The sequence below is a fragment of the Aptenodytes patagonicus genome, chromosome 1, assembly GCF_965638725.1.
Source record: "Aptenodytes patagonicus chromosome 1, bAptPat1.pri.cur, whole genome shotgun sequence".
In the NCBI taxonomy this organism is placed as follows: Eukaryota; Metazoa; Chordata; class Aves; order Sphenisciformes; family Spheniscidae; genus Aptenodytes; species Aptenodytes patagonicus.
In genome coordinates this window covers 224,937,601-224,951,595 of record NC_134949.1, presented here as the reverse complement: position 1 = coordinate 224,951,595, position 13,995 = coordinate 224,937,601, and the positions used below count along the sequence as shown (strand labels likewise).

At 42.1% G+C, this 13,995-nt stretch overlaps 1 protein-coding gene across 2 annotated transcripts; it reads right to left on the bottom strand.

Annotated features, from left to right (window-relative positions):
* Nucleotides 1-503: 503 nt before the first annotated feature.
* Nucleotides 504-13,995, bottom strand: THAP12 (THAP domain containing 12). Of its 2 annotated transcripts, none has more exons than XM_076328486.1 (5): nt 13,870-13,995; nt 6,393-6,513; nt 4,695-4,802; nt 3,656-3,692; nt 504-3,383 (listed from the first exon to the last, which is right to left on the bottom strand). In XM_076328486.1, exons 1-5 carry the CDS (start codon nt 13,956-13,958, stop codon nt 1,435-1,437), a joined length of 2,304 nt encoding a protein of 767 aa, XP_076184601.1. In that variant the 5' UTR covers nt 13,959-13,995; the 3' UTR covers nt 504-1,434. The 2 variants fall into 2 exon arrangements, with proteins under 2 accessions (XP_076184601.1, XP_076184599.1); XM_076328484.1 differs by lacking the exon at nt 13,870-13,995 and adding an exon at nt 12,469-12,619.

Below are 13,995 nucleotides of genomic sequence, written 5' to 3'. Positions count from 1 at the left end.
ATAGCCACTTCAACATCTAAGCTTACTTAGTAAAGGGGTTTTCTTCAAATTTATTCTTCTTCTTTGACTGCATTAAAACATTAAGAACTGTATTTGTCATAGTCTGTACAATCATTCAATTTTCTGTTGCTGGGGGTCTTTCCCACTGCAACTGGAAAGTACATAAAAGGACAACTGTAAATAAGTGCTAAAATTGGCATGCATCAGGATAGCTGCAAAACTTAACTGTTCAACCATTTCAAAGTTCATCTATTTCCACCTGTTTCAGTTAGACAGAACTTGACAATTAAAAGCACTGTATTTAGTGCTATCTCAAAATACCTTAAAAAAAAACCTTCAGCAGAATATACAGATCAGAAGTGCTATTACACAAAGTTTCCTGTGTCTTAAGACGCCACTCACTAGAATTGCAAAAACAACGGAGAAAAAGTTGCCAAAACTAAAACGTACCTTACAAAAGAATACACATTCTCAAAGAGGCACAGCTTTACTAAGAAATTCAATAGTATGTAAAAAGCAATTCACATTTTATTTTAAATTGCAATAAACTGTACAAAAATGTTTCATTCTTGCCAAAAATAACAGCAATATTTTCAATCTTACTTCTAGACAAACAACAAAGTCTTATTTTAATCTTTCCTGGGTGAGTTTACAAATAAACAGACAATAAGATGCACGGGTTTGTGTCAGAGTCAGGATAGAACGAACAGATTTAAATGTTGGTGGAATAAATTTTAAGTTTTTAGTGTCTTTTAGGAATTTCAGCACTCCCGCCATGCCTGTTAAAAGCCTAAAGAAAAAGAGTTTTGTGTCTCACACAAAGGAATGTAAACAGTCATCGAGAGATTAAAGAGGTTGACTCTTCCAATGAAACCGTAAACGTACCTCTGTACCACTAACATTCACTTTACACCGTGAACAGTCCACAGCGCGAGGATCGCGCAATAGCTGCATCCACTCTCCAAAATGCCAATTAAATATACAAAGACCTTTTTTTTTTTTTTAGTTTTCAAAAAGAATAAAACCCTAAGTAACAGAACTGAAATGGATGACACTCTTTTTAACATTTTGAGGGTTTTTTTCTTACCCTAATTCATGAGTGAATATGTAACAGCCTCACCAGATCTACAATCACAATGTACTTTTTCCAAGATGCAATAAAGTAAACGAGCATCTAGTTAAGTCAATCAGATGTAGAAAGCACCCCTGCCAAGAGCACGGGCTTGTTTTCAGGCTTGGTTTTGTTCGCATAACACATTTAATGCAGACTAACAAAACATAATTTGGGTCACTGACCACAGCTTCTTCAGTCCGAGACCTAAAATGGAAATACAATTGCAGTGATTTTATAGATTTCACAGTTGTGTTTTTTTCTTAGCGTTGAAACTTAATTAAGAAACAGCTGTTTCAACAGGTTGCTTAGAGCTTAAAAAATTAAGCATCTTCTGTTACTTCAGAGTTGTTTGAGGGAATAAAGTCTTCTTGAAATTCCACTTTATCTGGATAGAGTTTAATGTAGGTGTCCACCATTAAATCTAAGTCATGTTTTATATCAAAGTTTATGTTCAGCAAAGCTAAGTTGCTTGACCTTTGCTCTGTCAGGGTGTTTTTCAGGTATGCCTTTAAGCGCTTTCGTCCTATTTCATATTTTTCGTTCTCCACCTTCATCACTGGAAGTATGCACAAGACTTTAAGCAATGCGTAAACATTAGGGAAAAACTTTATGTCAGGCAAGTGAAGTGCTTCATAAATAGTAGCTGGAAGTTCAATATCTTTTCCTCTGTGCTTCCACTTGATTCTCCAACAGTGAAGCTCAGCAGAAAGTGTGTCTGGATTAGGCAAGTCATTTTTGTACATGTCAGCGTGATGTTCCTCAGATGTATTGAATTTGAGCTGCCCCATGACTGAGGGCACCAACGATAAACACTTCAGAGCTTTTAAATGTTGTTCCGAGAATATATCTTTTAATTCTTGAATAATATGCTCCACTGTGGGGACACTAAGGATTTCTTTGTAGTAGTTTTCTGATGTTACCTCAGAGTCCAAGTTACCTTGTTGAGCCCTGCGAAATTTTCCTGGGAGTTTAATTTGTACATCCAGTTTTGTAGCCAAATTTGTTGCTTCCTCAAACCAAAATTCATGGTAAACTTCAATATTCTCCATCACTTCATTCAGAGAATGCAACACTGCTGTTAAACTGCTAGCTGCAAAGAACACATCTGATGTTTGTCCCTGGAGATTTTTTCCGAATGCTCTCGTAAAAGACAGAACGTTTTTCAGAATTACGATAGTGACAATGAAGTCAAAATCTGTTAATGCACTTGAAAGTACAAACGCTCGACCGGCAATAAAGTTGTTCCACCTGACGGATGAGTCACTGCTTACTGCATCCAAGCACAGTACCAGTGCTTGCATGAGGTCCACTAAAACCTCGAAAGTATCATGCCTGCCTGTCCACTGAGAACGGCAGATCTCCTTCAGCTCGTTACCCTTCTCCTCGTTGTTCTGAAAAAGAACAGAAATTGTGTTGTCCAGTTCTACCAGTAATTGCGGAGACTGATTAAAAAGACAGCAAACTTCTTCGATTGTTCCCAACGCAATGGAAACGCCAACAACAGGAACGGATTTTGCCAGCCAAACGTTTAAGGCACACGAGGAACACAGCGTATACACAGCTTGCGGATACTTTTCCAGGAGTCTTGTAGCCACAACTTTCATCTTAGAAGCAAACCCACTGGAGACGATGTAGGCTTGACCTCGACAGTACTCCATGTTTAGACCCCACTTTTCAGTAATAGTCGCGTGAAACTTTACAGCTAAAATTTCGGGATCAGCCTCATAAGGTAAAAACCCTATGAATTCTTCTCTTAGATTATGAGAATCATCAACAAATCTCACCAACACCGGCAAGTGTTCCTCTCCTGCTATGTCTACTACTTCATCAGTGACAATAGAAAAGAAGTGCGAGTCTCTTACTTCCCTCAGTGTCTCTTCTCTAACACAGCTTTCACAGATCTCAAGCATTTGTTTCTGCTGAGTTTTCGAACAATACTCAAGATTGACTGCAGTCATCTCAAATCGTTTCCTCAGAACTTCATCTCCAGCATTTATTCTATATTCCAGTAAAGCCTGAAAGTTATCTGAAGTAAAAATACCTTCTGGAAGCTCATCAACACTATGGCCATCCAAAGGAATATTTTGTTTACCCATTAAGATCAAAATTTCAAACAAAGATTTAAGGTAATCTTTGTTTTCTCTTTCTTCCAGTGTTAAGGGGACAGCTTCTTCCTCTCGTTCTTCCCCTCCTTCCTCTGAGACAGTATTTTGCTCATTGCTTTCGTTCAATTCTTGAGTTGCCTGTTCCCGTTCAAAAGCTTCATCAACTACAAAATGTAAAATACTGTAAGTGTCAAGATAACATGAATAAAACATAACATTTGCTTTCCCCTACTATCCCCATTACCTTTAAGTTACTGGAGTCCAGAGAAGAAAAAAGTGAATGGGTATTTCGGGAAGAGTTTAGACTGGCTGTTTGAATCAAGCAGCAACTCAACTATCCTCCTGATACATATAAACTTACAGTTATGTGTCCTGCATTACCTTGTCAGCCTTAGTAAACAAAGGTTTTATGAACTCAATTATTTTGCCCACTTACTCTTTTGTTGCTTCAGTGTTCTTATTTCATCTTCACTCTTTAAAAAAACAAAACAAAACACTTATACTGATGATAATGTCTAGCACATGACCTTAAAGTATTAAAACACATCAAGATCAGATACAAATATTGTAGTTGAGACCATTTTAAGAGTGTTAATATTTACCAAAAAGTGCTAGAAGGTCCAAGAGGAGGTTTCTTCAGGTAGTTTATTGCTGCCATGACACATATCTACTAACTACACGAGAATAGGTTGCTATTACTGCTAAGATTCCCATACTTATGAGTTTGTTCAGTATGTATTTTATAATTATTAGTAAATAGATTCCATTAAAGAATTCTGTTTCAATATGAACATGCACTGCCAGTAGACAAGAACCGTCTTTAACTATTTTCAGTCAATAAACAGACTCAAACTCATGAAGAAACATTTAGAAATTGTCTGTAATTTTCCAACATATAAGCAGAGTTTAGGAGTTGAATTCCTCTTAATTGTCAGTATACTTACAACCAGAGACCTAGAGACACTTTTTTTATAAATAACACAAAAGAGGTATTGACAACACACAATTCCACAAAAAACCGCTTGATCTTGGTTTTATACATGGATCATCATTTCAGAACAATAAGCTAAAACAAGCATGTCTGAATTGGTGCAGACTTCAAAAGTTAACGGGTGAACTGAAGATCACAATCAATATGTAGCAAGAATTTCAGGGTACTGTGCATAAGTTGTATTCAGTTAGCGCAGTAATAACAAGGAAAAAGAAGCTATGCACTTTCTTTGGAAGACAGAATCATCTCTGGATCAAGACATTTCATCTTCCAGATTATTTCATTAAACCTGCCTTAGTAGGTAAAATTTTTATCAGCGTAATATTTGGGCATTTAACTTATAATCAACAAAAAGATACTAGAATAGGCAGTACACTCAAGTGCTAAATATTATTATTTGACACTTTTATACAAAAGTTTCACATGAACTTACTTGCCTTTATGGTTTTAATATTAAAAAAAAAAACCTTACATGAAATCTTACCAGCTCTTTTATCCTTTTCCTATGTCTGCTGTGGGGATTGTTCAAGTGACTTGTAAGATCAAATATAGTTGGAACAGCATTATCCCGTAAAACCGTTCTGTAAGGGCTCTGTAAGAAGACAGACATCTAGATTAAGGATATCTTTGGGGAGTTCTCACTGTGTGTGCGCACAAAAAGCCCCCAGAATTTCGGATGCCATGCCCCCCCCTTTTCTTTTTTCTTCCTTTTTTTAAAAAGTATTTTCACTTTCTGATGTTTCAAAACAAAGAGAAAGCTATGCTATGCGATTCACATTTTGGGGTGTCAAGAGAACACTGAAAAATAGAAAAGAGATATTGAAAAAACACCCCACCGCCCCAACCCAAACCACAAACACTTTTTCTTCCCCATTGTCTTCACATCAAAGATCCCAGATGCAATAATTAACGCTGTAATATTATGATTTTTTTTTTTTCTGGATAAAGAGACATCTATGCATCAGAAAGGAAACCTTCTGTTACTATTGAGCTTTGGTTTTTATCACTTATTTCACAATTCTAGAAACAATCACATAACCATTTTCACAATGAAAATGTTCAACTGCTTCTTTATGTAGACTTATGAATTCCACAAAACACTATCGTGAAAGATCATATTGAAGGAAAACGTATCTGTCAAATGAGCAGGAGGAAGAAAAGACTTCTAGATAGTCATGTAAATGTTTCTAGCAGTTAAAGTATTTTAAGTAAAATTTTATATTTGGATATATTGTAAACTTACATCGTCTAAACTGGCTAATTTCAAGTACAGAATTTTAACTGATTATGCTTATACCTGTCATTAGATTGAAACACATTTTAAACAAACTGAGTTTCATAAAGCTTCATTTCAGATTCAGAATTACGTCCAACATTCATTTGTTCATTCGTTTCTGGGATGCTGGCTAATCAGAGACCCTGTCATGTGTAATACCACCAGGAGCTCAAAGTCTGACCTGCGTATTTTAACTATCCTTTATAATTAAGGACTGATTTTGCCTATTTATCAATGTAAAATTCAGCCTGGAAATTCAAACTTGATACAAAGCCCCAAATCCACCATTTCCTACTGTTATGTAAGCTGTTAAAATCAGCGTTATCATGTTAACAAGAAGAATTGAAAGCTATTATTTCATTAACAGGAAACAGTGCCTTGATTTTAGCTGGATAAAATAAAACAGGAACCAAAAGCTTGACAGATGCAAAGAATGTTTACATCTCTTGGCCACAAAAGAGTGTAATTTAACTGAATCACACCATGTACACACTTCAGTAACAGCACATTAATGATTTTAAATAATTAGAGGTATGCAAACTTACATACTTACACCCAATAAATTTATATAATGTTGTAACATCTAGTGACAACAAACAAACTGAGCATTGCTTTGCATGAGGAAAGAACTGCAGTGAAGACCAGGGCTCCACAAACATATTAAACCAGCAGGAGCAGCTCTGCTTTTCTCTTCCCCGACTGCTCCTTTCCACCTCATCCTTTGTGCCAACATCTGCGAGTCTGTGCGGTGCCCTGGACCATGACAACGATCTCAATTAAGACTCAGAGATTAATTTTCCCAGGGACCAGTTACCCAGGAGATCAAAGACTAAAATGCAGCATTTTGATGAAAAATGTTAGTCACATTTTGCAAGACGCAATAAACAAATGCTTGGTTTTACTTACACTTCTACATATCATAGAAGTCTCAAAATGTTTAGCGCACAATCTGTAATGCTTGTTGAGTTGATCTGGAGTTTTATCTTCTAAATCTGCCCTTCGACAGTTCTCTACCCATCTTTGACATCTGCATGTAAGCAAAAGAATTAGCTAGTTTTAAGAGAAAACAAAATGCCCTACAATTTCAAACGGTACTCAAAATTGGAGTGCAGTGAGCCTTGCCCTTTATGCAAGGCTAAGGAAAGTTCTGTACACCTTCCGTTGTAACATACCATCAAGTCTTCTTAAAAATTTGTTCTTCTCCTTTTGCTCACCACTTAACACCACCCCAACAAATTCATGAATCTTTTCCCTTAATGTATATATTCTTGCTTAACACCGCCCCAGAAAATTCAGGAATCTTTTCCCTTATTTTATACATTCTTGCCTTTGTCTCACACGCACAGCAGATTGTAACGCAGCTGCTCATGAAACCTGACCATTTAATTCTTAAGAACTTAATCTTAAAAAGAACAGTTAAAAAAGCAAGAGATGTGCTTGTAGACTAAAGTCATAAGTTTTTGAAGGCAGCTATTAAAATAGTTGTCTTCTCTGCCTCCCTCCAAAATACAGCATTTTTCTTATTTATTGTGGTCATTGGGGAGTTCAGAGTAGATTTTTGAAAAGTGAAATAATAAAAATAAAAAAGCAATCAGTCTACAGACAGTGCTCACACGCCTGAAGTAAGTTTTCATTAGACACGTATCTTTACAACATTTACTTCTGCTTTGGATTAGTTCTCTGAGATATAAAACAAAGCTAAAGAAACATTTCCCCGACTAATAGGGCTCCTTTTAGATATGCAAGGTACTGTTTCCTCTGGTGAGTAAACCATTTGCAGTAATTGATGCAAATGCATTAGTCAGCTTATATTTCCCCCAACAGGGTCTATGCAATCACTTTCTTGCTATGGATTTCTGAGCAACAACATGCATAGACTGATTCTGCACAACTACTCCAGTAAAACTCATCTGCTATTTTATTTGTGCAGTAATATATATATATATAAACACAAGACTCCAGCAGCTATTGATAGCTCTGTATTTAAAAGTTTCAAAAAAAAAAGTCATTCTCTTCCTGCAAAAATAACCCTCTGAAGCAGCATTATTTTAATGCACTTGCTTACACCTTGTGGCTTCACAGAGCCACCAATTTACAACAGCACGTAAGTAAACAGACAGTTGAAAACATACAGTACGGATGACTAAAAACCTTCACACGAACACGACTGATGATCTGTTCACTATTCTAACTGTACAGAGTGGTTACACCAGCTCCCATTCCTCCTCGGGTAAATCCTTCCCCAGACAAACTCAAGAACGCCAGACACAACTACAGTATAAAGAATTTATGGTAATATGACAATAACTCTACAGCAAAAAGGAGAAGGAACTTTCACTACAGTCTCAGTGACTTATTTTACTTTACAACCCATCACTTCGCTACATACTTTTCAACACGGACTCGTATTTTAAAGCGTTGTGTTGGCAATGTCCACAAAGTTCCAGGAACCTAAACAAAGAAGTTACATGAAGAGTCTACTATTTCAGTAAGGCAAAGTGGGGGAGATCTCCCCACAACCCAATCATTGCTGAAATTCATGAAAGTGAAAAAATTACTCGGTCCATTTAAAAACAAAAGGCTTTAAATGTTTTGGGTTTTTTTATTCCTAAATTAAAAAGATTATGAGTCCTGACCCAAGAAACAGCTAGAAGTTACGAGAAAGCAATTTTTTTTTATTACTTTTTACTGCAAACATGGAATTATTGCTCATAGGAGCAAGGAGGGAGGAAAAATAATTAGTGATTATTCAACAATTTAGGAATGAAGGCTGTCTCGCCAGATGTTTTGGTGGGCAGCCCAAATGAGGAAATCCACAGCTCTGAGTGGATTCACCATCACCTCTACTTCAACTGAGTGCAATAAAGGGCAACTGTGAAGATGAAAGGGGGGAATCTTGGATTCAGATCTCTGCTGGCTTAACTGCTTGTGCGTCTTAATTTTTCATTCATGCAAAATATCAAAATAACAGTGACAGCAAGTGCCGTAAAACAGGAATCATTTCTAATATTGCTCTCGTAGATCTAGACATAGTATCCTCAATAATGACTTAAAATAATAATAAGAAAAAAATATCGTTTCTTGCTCAGTTTTTTGGCACCACAGATCTTGTACTCTTGCTGGATAGTGCAATCACGCCAACAAGAGAACAGGAGAGCGTTCTTCATTTAACCAAATGGTATAAACAGTCTTTTTACACGGGAGACCCTTAGCATGCAGATCATATTGAAACCGGCTCTCATACTTTCTGAGTGGGTGCTGATTACTAGATAACTCATTAAAGGTGATCGCACCGGGCTGTCACAAAGGCTCATGAGCCTCCCTATAGTTAGTGGGGAGGGTTTCAGACCAGAGGGGTATCCAGAGGAAGAGCCTGACCCTAGTGGTCTTACCTGCCTCTCTCAGTGACTCAGGGAAGCTGAGGAAGACTGCCAGGGGGCAAAGTCAGAGCTCCTCACATTAGGATAGCTCCTCTGAATCACCTCCTGGCAACCGCATAGGGACAAATCGGTGGCAGCGATGGTGCATCTAGCACATATACCAGAACTGGCACACAGTTGTCAAGGACAGACAAAAATCAGCCCAAATCCCGTCACCTCTGATGTTGCTGCCAACCAGAGAACAAGTTAAGTAGATACTAGTAATAGCTAGGGACCAGATAGGACTAATCAGTGATGGCAAAAGATACCGTGAGCTCTTCAGAGGGGTCTTACTGGGGAAATGAGTCTCACAAAGATTAAATTAACCACCCAATACTCCTCTCCCTTCCCAACTCCTTCTACAGTTACACAGAAGTGGCTGTGGCCGCTGCCTTTTGTGCTGAAGTCAACACTGTCTGAGCACACGGTCCAAAAGAAGCCCTTGGCACGCAAAGCCCCAGTTTGCGGATCCTGATCGGACACGGGCGCCAAGCTCCTCATCCCATCGGAGCAGCAGATGGGAAACCGGAGCTCTAGACATCTAGGAAACTGCTGGCAAAGGCTGGAGCGTTGACATTTTCTCAGGTAGCTACAGGACTAGAGGGAGATGGTGGAGGCTATGCGACTGGACTCAAACATGCAAACTCCATCTGAGCCTGAATTCGGCCCTTCAGTCTTGCTACGAGTTTGGCTCCAAATCGAACGCTCTCCGAGGAACGAGGAATGCAAGAACAAAGAAAAAGGAGGTCAGACCCCTGCAATCACCCAACATAGCTCTGCATGGTATTATCCAAGCAGCAATTAAGAAGACCTTAGAATAAAATTACGTACAAGAATTTCTCCAGTTTTCTTAGTATTCAGCTAACGCACATGGTATACTGTTGCACAAGTGTTTTAGCTGCAAAATATTTGGCACAAATTAAAAGCCATTTCAATGCAATGTATTACAACACTGCTTAGGTATCACTCATTAGCTTTTAAGAAGGCTTTCTTCAGTCACAAAACCTTACATTTTCAGAGATCTGCTGACATCTCATGGAAGCTCAAATGGCATTTTATTTAGGTGCGGGTAGAGTGTTTTATGTTACCCCAGTATTGGTCAACTGCAGAAGAACAGCATCCCTTTGCTGAAGTAGTAGTTTGTTCTAAATACTCAACACCTCACCGTAACTCAAACCACCATGTCGAACAGAGTCAGAAACACAGACAAGGGTCAAACAGACAGATCGTCCTGTGGGGATCACTGCCTAGGCTGTACAGAACTATAAAATACACATCCTTATTGGGGTAACAGAGGCTATTTACATTAATGTTTGACATGAAAAGACTACTTGCCATCCATTAAACGCGGCTGGTTCTTTTTCAAAGCCTACTCTGTGCACCCTTTCTCGTTTTCTCAGGTAGTGACAATAAATGAAGCTAGTCTTAAGTAACTGGTTAGCTCTCACAGACTTGCTAACGCTCAAAAGATCAGACTTGGGATGTCTAACTGGAACTGCTTAGCACTGAACTGGGAAAACGTAAAGGCAGTTATTCAGTTACTGTGGAAAAACTGAAAGCAGTAAGGTAGTAGAGACAATTTATCTAGGACCAGGTATTTCTCATCAATGATTTTATTAAAACTAAAATTTATTTTTAAAGACGTATTCTAATGCCCTTATACTCAACTTTCTCACTGTAAGCTGCCAAGCACAAGCAACATATTTTTGGCATAAAGTACTTTTCCTCACCAGACCAGTTTGATCGATATCGCAAGAGGTTTCTACGACAGCAAGCAGTACGAGCAGCACATTGTCATTTACAACTGCAGATGATTGCCATAATTCAAACAGGAGAATAAACCACTAACATCCTCCAGTCTACAAAGCCAGAAGGTTGCATGGATTTATCAGTCTTTAAATGCTGCTGTTAAAATAGAACATATGACCAGCTTTGGACATTTTAACATAGGTTAAAAGAGAGAGGTGTAAGATACTAGGGGGGAAAAAAACTTGTAGAGAACTTAAAGAGAGTGTCATCCTTGTCACTGCACATTTTTAAGAGCACAACAAAGATGCTAGAAACAGTTTAGGTATAGCTTATCCTTCCTTTGGACAGTGGAAAGGTCTAGACGATCCTTCCGGGTCAATTTTAACTCTATTTTCTACTATTCTGTTACAGGAACACTAACCGTATTAGCCTGAACTACTTCAAGGGGATTATGAAGTAGTCATGTGCTCAGAAAGCATGCTTACTCACATACTGTAGAAACCTAAGCCAGCACATGCTTCCTAAAACCATGTCTGCAATCCACTTTAATGTTTGCAAAAGAAATATCTGTAAAACGATATTGTTCAACTCGTTGTAGCTGACAAGCATTGTTTTTTTCAAAAGGTTTTTATTTCTAAACTTCCACAAATGGTGGTTAAAAGTAGTAGTAGTCTAATTCCAAAATACAGTGTTAAAAAAAAAATCTTTGAAATTAGTGCATTGTTTAATTAACTGCACATTTTTGTATATATCTCTGTATTGCTACCATTGAAAACATTCCTTCAGAACGTCTTTCAATAGAAAAATTATAAACTGAAGGGGGTATTTTCTTCATACAATAAACTGTCACGTATTGACCAATTTTGCACGACTTGACATGACTCGGATTTTATGGCACGGACTCCTTACAAATTAAGACCGAACTTCAGACAGCACCAAATCTCTTCAATTCCGCACAAACTGCAGTCATTCCTTTGACTGTGCAAGAACCTGCAGCTCTCACAGGATAGAGGGTGGAAAGAGACAAGGCTAGGAGTGAATCACACAAACAAAAGGTTAAGAGTAGGCAACCAACTATTTCAATTTCAGTTTTCATTAAAGGCACAAACATATGTAATAAGGATTGTACTGCAAAACCTTGCATGTATGGGCATCAGAAAGAGGTCTGGTTATCCTAGCTTTAACGCAAGGCATTGCATTCACCCAGGAGAGCTTGACGACATATCTGAAAACACAGCTTTGAGCAGCAGCTCCTACCTATATAAGGTTTTTGTATCTTCGCTTGAAATCACCTACAGGGGACTGCTTTCTTAGAAAAAACTATGTACCCACAATTCCCACGGGTTTTGAAAGTTTCCAAAAATCAGGTCAACCAGCTTCAAGGAAGGAAGGAAGCGAGTATCACGTATAAATAGTCAAAAATTTCAGCCTTAATTACCTGCTGTTAGGAGAGAGAGAACTAGTATTGCTCTGGCCCCTATGCACCTTCCAGAATTGTGAGGAACAAGTTAAGTCAAATGATTTTAAGAGCGTTATCTAGATTTAAAGGTGAGCTTCTACATGGGGGTTTCTACATCTAAGTGCATGATTTATTTTTCATGGTATTTTCCACGGCCTCTCACTCACACACTTCTTGCTTTACCACCTGCACCACCCCTGCTTTTCACCCGTTGGGAACCTGAATATCCCATCATTTCTGCTGTTGCTCGTGATGCTTCGCCACCAACCATCATCCTCGCAATCCTGTGACAGCTGCCTGTCACACCGGTGTCCTATTTGTCACGCACACACCTCGTCGTCCAGTGCCACCTCACCTCTGTACGTGCAGTACGACTGACAGACTTCCACCTTCTGAGCCAGTGCCGGCCCTGCATGGGCTCCCCACGACGCCTGGGCTCCCCGGGCTCCCCTGCCTCATTCCACTGCTCCTGCACCCCTCCAGCTGCCCCACACCTCTAACAACCATACATCCCATCGCTGCCCCACGCCCCTAACAGATCTGCACGCCCTCACACCCAAGGTACCCCCTCACACCCTCCCACACCCCTCACAGCCGGGCAGCCCCTCATAACCAGGCACTCCTTCACACCCCTCACAGCCAGGCACCCTCTCACTCCCTCCCACTCCCCACACAGCCAGGCAGCCCCTCACTCCTTCAGCATTCCTCCCCCTCCCCCCCAAGCCAGGCAGCCCCTCACTCCCTCAACCCCCCCACTCCCCTCACAGTCAGGCAGCCCCTCACTCCCTCAACCCCCCCACTCCCCTCACAGCCAGGCAGCCCCTCACTCCCTCAGCCCCCCCCGCTCCCCTCACAGCCAGGCAGCCCCTCACTCCCTCAGCCTCCCCGCTCCCCTCACAGCCAGGCAGCCCCTCACTCCCTCAGCCCCCTCACTCCCCTCACAGCCAGGCAGCCCCTCACTCCCTCAGCCCCCCCGCTCCCCTCACAGCCAGGCAGCCCCTCACTCCCTCAGCCCCCCGCTCCCCTCATGCCCTCAGCCCCCCGCTCCCCTCACAGCCAGGCAGCCCCTCACTCCCTCAGCCCCCCCGCTCCCCTCACAGCCAGGCAGCCCCTCACTCCCTCAGCCCCCCCGCTCCCCTCACAGCCAGGCAGCCCCTCACTCCCTCAGCCCCCCCGCTCCCCTCACAGCCAGGCAGCCCCTCACTCCCTCAACCCCCCCACTCCCCTCACCCGCCACCCCCTGGAGCGGCACCGCCGCCGGTCACCGTCACTCCCACGACCCCCCCACCCCCACCCCCGGGGAGGGGGAAGAGACGGCCGCCCCGGCGCATGCGCAGCTGCTCGCCCGCCTCCCCGCCGCAGGCCGGAGGGTCCCGCGGAGCCCCGCCCCCCCGGCGCCACAGCGCGCGCGGCCTCCGCCAGGAGAGCCGGCAGCTCCGGGCGGCCGCCGGCCCCTCACCGCCCCCCCCCCCCCCCCCCCCGGCCCCGGCCCGGCCTGCCGCCGACCCTCCCTGTCCCGTACCGCGGCGGCCCCCCCCGCCTAGGTGAGAAGGCGCGGAGAGGGGTTGCGGGGGAAGCGGGAGGGAGAGAGGCAGGCGCCTCCCCGCCGCGGTGTCTCCTCAGGCGGAGCGGAGGGCTGCGGGCCGGCGGGGCCTGAGGGGAGAGGCGAGCGCGCCCGCGCCCCGCCGCCCCCCCCCCTCTGCAGCGCGGGCTGCCTTCCTGAGGCGGCGCCGGCAGTGCCCGGCTGGGGTCTCACCTGACCGGGTCCCGGGGGAAGCGGAAGAAGGCCAGGTCGGACTGGGTGCTCTTGCGGGTGCAGTTGGGAGCCGCACAGAAGTTCGGCATGGTCCCCCGGATTAGCGCCGCTGCCCCTTTAAATCCG